Raw genomic sequence first — 8,518 nt, 5'->3', positions numbered from 1 at the left:
GACTGCTCAACGGCGAGACTTTGTTCCTGTTCAATTACAAAACATTTGTTATTATTATTTTTATTATTCTTATTTGGAAGACCTAAAAAAATATCTTGGCACGGTGGCCATCATGTATCTGTACATGTTGTTTGGGGATTTTGAAAGAAGAAATTTTCAACTCAAACTATAAAAAAATACACAAAAGCAATAATGTCTAACAACTACAAATTAAAATGCAAGAGTGAAATAGTTATAATCATGATATAAAAATAATATTAATAGGCCTGTAACAAATAAAAAAGATATTTATAACAATACAATCACAACCACCCAGTAGGAGAGATTAAAAATAAATAAACCACATTTTTTTCCTAATAATTCTCAATGGACTTCGCAATGTCAAAACATTGACACCTGCAAACAATGTTAAATCTGATAAATTATTAATACAAAATAAAAATAAAAAATTAGTGATGATAATAAAAATTAAAATGTGGAAAAATCTGGAGGAAGAGGAGGTGTGGAGGTGGGAAACAAACCCAGTGCAAGAAAGGGAGTCGAGAAGAAAAACACCGAGCTGCCTGCTCCACATAATAACCCCATTATAAGCCTCATCAATGATGTAATGAAAGCAAACAGTGTGAAAATTGCCTGTAAACAGTTGGATCTGAGTCTCCTGATGAATTCAGTGTCTCTTTTATCAAAGTGAGGATGAGCCAGGGAGGCGAGGAGAGGATGGGAGAGGGAGGGAGGGTGGGAGGCAGAGTGAGTGGGCGTGTAGGGAGGTCCACTTCCAGCTCCCCTCAGCCAATGAAGGCTTGTCACAGGGGACTCACGTGGACGAGTCGCTCTTAAAACCTAGCTCCTGACTTTTCCTCAAGTTCAATTTTTTGGGATTCCCTCCCACCCCCATCACATCTCGTCCTTTTACTTGCCAGTTGTGACTATTTAACCCAGTTTACCTCTTCTTTTTTTCGCTTCCGCGGCGCGCATCGCATCGTCCCGCGTCTTCCGCTTCTTCCTTCTTCCTCTTTTGCTGCTGCAGCTCTCGGACTCTCCGCACTCTCTCCTTCGTGTTTTTGAGGTTTTGTTGTCCTGCTTGAAAGAATGCGCACAGTTTTCCTCTGTCGACTGTGTGGACACATGACGAGCTGCCCTGAAATTTTCCCTCCGGTGATCTCTCAGGTCTGACGCGGCTGCAGCTACCTGTCCATGGTGCTGAAACGCACGCATCGGCGCGCTGCTGCTGCTGCTCCCCAAAAAGATCCAGAAATAGTATTTATTTCTGCGTCTTTTCCTGTCCTGCAGGTGAAATAATTTGAGCAATAAGTGGTACATCTTCTCGGCGAGGTTTCTGAACTCAGAACAGAAGGAGTTGATCCTGAAGGAAGCAAAAAGAATCTCCCGAAGACAGTCCAGCGGCTGCATCGATTTCAGGAGGACTCATCTCTTTAGACTTGACAAAAAAAAAATCGAAAATCGGATGCGTGGACGATTGCTGTAACTCAACTTAGCCTGGAGATATTTTATCTATCAAGAACCAGTGGGGAACTGGAAATAGCGGATGAATTATCTTAATTTGTAGCGTATCCAAAAACATTTTTGTTGGTGCGGGGAGGGGGGTTCTTTCTCTTCGGCTGGATCAACTGACATTTAAACAACCCCCCTCTTCCCCCCTCCTCCCTAAAATAAAACTTGTCCTGAATACCAAATGGTAGTTTGAGGAGGCCTCGATCAAGACAATGGAGGCGTCCGCCAACGGGTCCAGTTTTGGCATCGACTCGCTGTTGTCCCACAGGCCTGGAAGTCCGGTGTCCAAAGGAAACAGCCTGGTGGGGGAGTGCCGCTCGCCTCTGGAGTTCAGCCCGAGATCAGACGTGGAGAGCGGCTGCTCGTCGCCCCCATCGCCGAGAAGGGAGTGCGTGGAGGAGGTGGCCCAGAGGCAGGGTCACGGCGTCGGCCTGCCGCCGCACCTCCAGCACGCGCAGATATCGGCGGGGTCGCAGCAGAGGACAGTGACCTCGTCCTTCCTCATCCGAGATATTCTCGCGGACTGTAAGCCTCTGGCCGCATGTGCACCCTACTCCAGCAATGGACAGCCGACTCAGGAGGCGGGGAGGCTGGCCTCGAAGATAGCGGACGACTTTATGGAGAAAATCCACAGCAACTCATCGTCAGACAGTGAATATAAAGGTAAGAATAGAAAACTACCCACACACAAGGAAGGAGCTGCTCTGCTCTGGAGATGAAACTGATTTGGCCTTCATGGTTTCATACTGGACTTTTAGCTCCAGTACAAAAAGTGTGAAACTGATTCTAGTTCTCGCTTCCTTTGAGAAGACTTTTAAAAAATATATATTTGATATTTCAGCCTATATTTGTATATGCTGTTCAGCTGCAGCTTGTCTGGTCTTGGTGTTTATTTTTCTGTCTTTGAAACTAATTTTTCATTTGGATAAACCTCATTAAACAATGATTTAATAATAAATGAAATAAAATAAAAAAGGTCACACAGAGGTCTGTTACAGGATTTGTGGTGCAATGTGGAAAAACAGGGCATGAAGTTGGAAGAAGAACAAATGAAATTGAAATGAAACACAAACTTCTATTCAAAATATACTTTGAGCATTTTGCTTTGCTGGGTGATGATATAAAATTTAAAAACTATATGAAATATATACACAATTAAAATAGGTCGTTTTGTAAATGTAATACTCTCAAGTTAAAGTGTTTAGGTCTTTTAATATAGGAACATGTGCTCATTTTCTGGTAATAATTAAAATAATAATAATTTATAATAATAATAATAATAATAATAATAATAATAATTGTTGACTCGGATTTTGAATGATGTGTGAATGGCTGAAACATACAGTCACACATACAGTGATTATTTATGAATAACCTGACACTGCAGTTCATTAGTAGCAGGCCACCGGAAGTCATCAATGAGGAAAAAATCAACCCGCGCGTCTCTGCTGCTGCATCTCGGTGGTGGAAACATGCCATGTGTCCCTGCACGGTGACAGGTTAATGAGTTCACTTTCATTTCATTATTACATTAAAAACCAAAGGCTGCCCGCACGCGCGTCGCGTCTCCAGCTTCGCGTTAGCAGAAGATCCAGAAAGCATCTGTTGATGTCAGGGAGGCAAGAATGGGAGAGATGACAGGGTCGCCTCCAGATAAATGCCATCAAGGGCCTCTCTGTTTCCAATCATGTCAGCCATAACACACATGTCACCTCCATTGACAGTTTAATGAAGCAGTGCCTGGAAAGAAGTCCACCGCTAGGCTACAAGAGAACATATACAACTAACATTTCACATATCTGAGAATTATTATTATCATTACTATTATTATTAATACTATTATCAACTTATCATTTTTGGTTTTTTTTAATTAGTTTTATAGACTCAAAGGTTTTCACTTTTCTTGCACGCTATTGATACGGCGTCACGTCATCAATTTGCTCAACAAATTCCGTGTGTGAGCGCGCGTGTGTGTGTGCGCGCGCTCACGTGTGTCACAGATGGAGATGCTCATCGACGCGCTGATTGATTGAGGAAGCCGCGGGGCCCACAGCGCGCCTGTACGGTAGCTTTGATTTCCACGAATCCGCCCTCCCCTATAATATTTCAGGGATTTGATGCAATTTGTCCCCGGCGCTAATCAGATTTGTAACCGCGCAAGGCCGCCCGGCTCTTGATTTCCACTCATTTCCACGGTCCTGTGAAGTTTCTCCGGTCGCGGTTGAAAGGCTCGTCCTTCCCTTGTGGCTCAATTAGGCGGATTATTGTGCTTCTTGAGACGACTCAACTATTCAACTACCAAGATCTCTCGCCTCGCTCGCTTCTCCCCCCTTTTTCTTTTCTTTCTTTCTTTTTTTTTTCAGAGAATTGACTATGAGGATTGTATATCAATGCTCGCCCTGACATGACACCACGCAGAAAAAGAACAAAGGCTGCGGGTCTACTGACGGGGAAAATATTAGATTGGAAGTGTGAATATTGGAAGAGCTTTTTATAACAATTTAAGAGCAAATCAAATAGCTGCATATAGCCCATAGGCACAGACTGTAACGCCGTGATTTCACACCCAGCAGTAAAGTGTCATATAGACAAACAGTAGCCAGCATCCTGGGAAAAACAGACACATTTTAACAGTAAATATTCATTTCAATAAATATCAATTTATATAAAATTACAATAAAGCAAATAGTTAGTTGTTTACACCACTGATTTCAAATAAGTCATAATAAAACTTCCGGTTTTAATTTCTAAGGTTTCCCGCACTTTTCTCACGCTGGCATAAAATTTAATAAAGTTTAATTTAAAAACCAATTAAGCGCAGCATGTAGTTCCAAAGTTGGGCTTAATCACGTCTTTTGAGGGGGAGGGGGGTGGGGTTGGGTGAATTGTTTTACTATTACTATATTTTAAAACTATGTAATCAATCAACCAACCAGCCAATGAAGCCTTTATTTATAGCATCTCTCATACAGGACATGCAGTGATTTCCATTTTAAAAAAGACATTAAATGTTATCAGGATTATGTTTAGTTTTGATCCATCTAGAGTTCATTTCATATTTCTATATACGGCCATAAAATTGACCATTTTGGATTATTTTTTATTTTAGTTTATACAGATAGAATGTGATGCTGCTACACATTTCTTTACGTCTCCGCTGCTGCGTCCACACACGGATGCACATATTCCACAGTATGTGAGAGGCCTTAGCTCCGTATTCACACCTGATTTTGTCTTCTTCCTCTTCTCGACGCTGTTTCTGTCCTCCAGTGAAAGAGGAGGGGGACAGGGAGATCTCCAGCAGTAGAGACAGCCCTCAGGTCCGGCTGAAAAAGCCCAGGAAAGCTCGGACGGCCTTCACGGACCACCAGCTGGCCCAGCTGGAGCGCAGCTTCGAGCGGCAGAAATACCTGAGCGTCCAGGACCGCATGGAGCTGGCGGCCTCCCTCAACCTCACCGACACACAGGTCAAGACCTGGTACCAGAACCGGAGGTAAAGACCCTGCTGCTGCTGCTTCTTCAAGAGGGCCGGAGGGAGGGTGGAGGGGAGGAGGAGGGGGGGAGGAAGAGGATGAGGGAGGGGGGGGGAACTGATTTCTCACGGTTGGCTCATATAAAGAGGCTATAGACACAAGGACCCAGGGACGCCATGTTTTCCCTTCACCATCACCCTAAGTTGGCATGACTTGACTGCACATCAGTAACTGCCACTAGGACAGCGACTCATTGTGTTTATCGATTCATCTGCTGATTATTTTCTCCTTAAATTAATTAACTGTTTGGTCCATAAAATGTCAGAAAATTGTGGCAAAGCCTCTATCACAGTTTGGGCCTGAAGGGCGTCTTCAAGTTTCTTGTTTTGTTCGACCAACAGTCCAAAACTAACAGCGATTCAGCACCAGGACTAAGAAAAACACCAAATATTCACATTTGAGAAAGAAAAAATGACGAATGATGAATAATCAGCATCATCAAATTTTCAATTATTTAAGCTCCAGCTGTCTCTGACTTTAAAATGACACAGATTCAGCAAATTCACCAGGAGCAATTATTGACTGACAGACAATAAATTTATTAGCTATCAGAGACACGTCACCAAATTGTGATTTTCTTCAGTATTATAAGGTTATTATTATTATTTAGTGTTTTGGCACCTTGAGTTCTACTTTGGCTTTTAGCTCTCTATTATAAGATGATGGAGACACATTTTTTTTCTATCAATACAAACCTCAGGCATTATAGGATGGACGCATGTCAGCCCGGAGTTTTTCAGCATCTTCATGCAACAAGATTAATCGGACATGATCTTCGAAAAAAATAAAGTCACATATCATCAAACCGCAAAGAGTCTGAAAACTAGCTGTAAACTTTGTTTTCAGGAGGCTGCTTTAAAGGAAATGAAACTTCAAGCAGCAGTAAAAGAAACCGTCTCCGTCAAATGTAAAAACATGCTCATAAAAACGTAACATAAAAACGTGTTCTCTGCAGTTTTCGCTCGAATTAACTTCAGCATTTATTTATCTACAGCTTCGCCTCTCAGGCAACTAAATGACATAAATAAATATAAAAACACAACACTTTGGGGTATGAATAATGCATCGTTGCATGTGTGCATATCAATAATTCAAACAAACCGCTATATCTACTCAATTATCTTTATTATGAATTATTCACCTGCATACTGGCAATCTAACAGACATCCTTGGGTGTGAATACAAGTGGCAGGTTGGAGATTTTGGTTATTAAAAAAACAGATGTAGCCTACTCCTGCCTTCTAATTGGACCTCAGGTAAACAGATGGGAGTTATTTTGGTGCGTGTCAAATTCAAACAAACTCACTAATACTACATGTATTCATAGATATGCACATGCTAAAGGCTAAAACTGTCTTTTTTTTCTCTTTCAGGACAAAGTGGAAGAGGCAGACCGCGGTGGGACTCGAGCTACTGGCGGAAGCTGGAAACTACTCCGCCCTGCAGAGGATGTTCCCATCCCCGTACTTCTATCCACAGAGCCTGGTGTCCAACCTGGACCCCGGAGCGGCCCTCTACCTGTACAGGGGTCCCTCGGCGCCCCCACCGGCCCTGCAGAGACCCCTGGTTCCTCGGATCCTACTGCATGGTCTGCAGGGGGGCAGCGAGCCGCCGCCTCCCCCGCCTCCTCTACCCCCTATGTCCGGCGTGCTTCCCCGGCCAGCTCAGCAGCGGTGAGCCGGCCCCTGCAGAATTTTTTTTTTCTTTTTTTCTTTTTTTTTTTTTTTTTGTACGCCGCGACCTTGGCAGCTTGGGACTCATTAGAAGAGATAAAAAACAGACAGAAATAAAAATATGACGAACAAGAGAAAAAGAAAAAAAAAAACGGTTCAAGGCCTTTATACGGTGCGAGAGAACCGATATGATGGACGGAGCTCTGTGACTGAAACGCGAACTGTCTGAGTGGAAGGATTGTTCTTCTTTTCCTCTTTTTTTTGAGGGGGGGTGGGGGGGGGGGGGCATGAGCTTTATTTATTTATTATTTATTTATTTTTCAATGCGAATCAAAGCATCTAAGTTATGTATTTATTTGATTCCAGTTTCAGTATTTTCACTGTTTCCCCAACAACATACATAATTGTTGGCGACACTTTGACCTACAGTTAAAAGCCAATCAGACCCCCTATTGGCATTATTATTATTATTATTATTATTATTATTATTATTATTATTATTATTATTATTATTATTATTATTATTATCACATATTCCTGGATATGGGCAAAGGCGGACATGAACATCCTTCCATGTAATTTGAATATAATGTAGTTAGAGGATCCAAAGGAACAATTACTAAATATTTTCTCTTTTTTTTTCCTTGTAAATTATTGATTTTTCTTTACACGTGAAGATGATCAGCATTCATAAACCTGTAAATAAGAATATTTTCCCTTTTATTCGAAAGAGACTGATTTTAAAAAGAAACTTTTTTTTGTTTGTTTGTTTGATCTATTAGTGTGTCTTTTTCAGACCACGGTGATCCAGTTTAACATAATAGGCTAGATTAGCCATCAGAAACTATACAGGCGTACGAGTCAGAATAAAAATGAAAAAAACAAAAAAAAACAAAAACAAAAAACAAAACATATTGTCTGAGAAAGGATGCCTGGACCCACATGTAGGCACAAACACCAGAGTTACGCAAAGAAATAAATCTATATAAAAAAAAGTCTTTTTCCTGTTCTTAGTTGAAGTTTTAGCGAGATAAAAAAAATGTCAAGTAATTTATAAAAAAAGCAGTTTTATCCCTGCAGAGGAAGAAACGGGGGAATCAATCACCTCAGCAATGTTTGAATTGATTTTATTTTTTATTTTTCGATAAACAAACGGATTGGACTCGGGTCCACGTTCAGGTGTAACCGCCTGTTGATTTGCTATAGATGTATTTGAAGAGACGTTGTGCATTACTTATGTTATTTCATATGAAGCCGTGATAACCCTTAATTGTTATACTCTCCTTTGGTGAAAATGTATATTGCAGATATCAAACTTGTGGAGTGGTTCTCGTAATATTTCCTGGATCGTTTTTTTATTTATATGATTTTTTTTTTTTTTTTTTTTTCGTTCCTCTAGCTTCCTCAACTCTCTCCCCGTTTTGTGAAGTTCATTTTTTGGTGAAATTCACAGCAGAAGTTGGACAGAAAAGGGGGGATTTGATGTAAAAGAGAATTACTTTTATAAATGTGGAAATAAAAGTCTTTCATTTAATCACGTGCCTGCTTGAGCTGTATGTGTGGAAAAGGAAATGTCATGTCAGCAGGATTCAACATGTGGACTTGTTTTCTGAAAATTTATATTCTCCAATTCAAATCTACAAGAAGTGACAAAACAACACCTGTTTAATGCAGCCAATAGCCCTGCAGCGCATGCGATCATTGTGATAAAACCTGTTTGTTGACATGGTGGTGTACATAATGCATGGTCTTTATACAACTTATTTCAATCAAACAAGTGCCTGAAGATAATAGCCTGCT

The 8,518-nt window shown here is 41.0% G+C and overlaps 1 protein-coding gene across 1 annotated transcript; it reads left to right on the top strand.

Moving 5' to 3' along the window:
* The first annotated feature begins 871 nt into the window (after positions 1-871).
* Positions 872-8,226, top strand: barhl1b (BarH-like homeobox 1b). Its single transcript, XM_042394701.1, has 3 exons — positions 872-2,175; positions 4,783-5,005; positions 6,419-8,226. Exons 1-3 carry the CDS (start codon positions 1,725-1,727, stop codon positions 6,720-6,722), a joined length of 978 nt encoding a protein of 325 aa, XP_042250635.1. The 5' UTR covers positions 872-1,724; the 3' UTR covers positions 6,723-8,226.
* The last annotated feature ends 292 nt before the right edge of the window (positions 8,227-8,518 follow it).

This window comes from Thunnus maccoyii, chromosome 19, assembly GCF_910596095.1.
Source record: "Thunnus maccoyii chromosome 19, fThuMac1.1, whole genome shotgun sequence".
Lineage (NCBI taxonomy): Eukaryota > Metazoa > Chordata > Actinopteri > Scombriformes > Scombridae > Thunnus > Thunnus maccoyii.
The sequence above is the reverse complement of the archived record's forward strand: the minus strand, read 5'-3'. Positions and strand labels throughout refer to the sequence as shown.

Bases quoted from the DNA above. Each gene is read 5' to 3' on its own strand.
- barhl1b (XM_042394701.1), top strand. From the start codon at position 1,725: ATGGAGGCGTCCGCCAACGGGTCCAGTTTTGGCATCGACTCGCTGTTG. The intron at 2,176-4,782 runs GTAAGAATAGAA...TCTGTCCTCCAG, and splicing joins GTCAGACAGTGAATATAAAG to TGAAAGAGGAGGGGGACAGG. The intron at 5,006-6,418 runs GTAAAGACCCTG...TTTCTCTTTCAG, and splicing joins ACCTGGTACCAGAACCGGAG to GACAAAGTGGAAGAGGCAGA.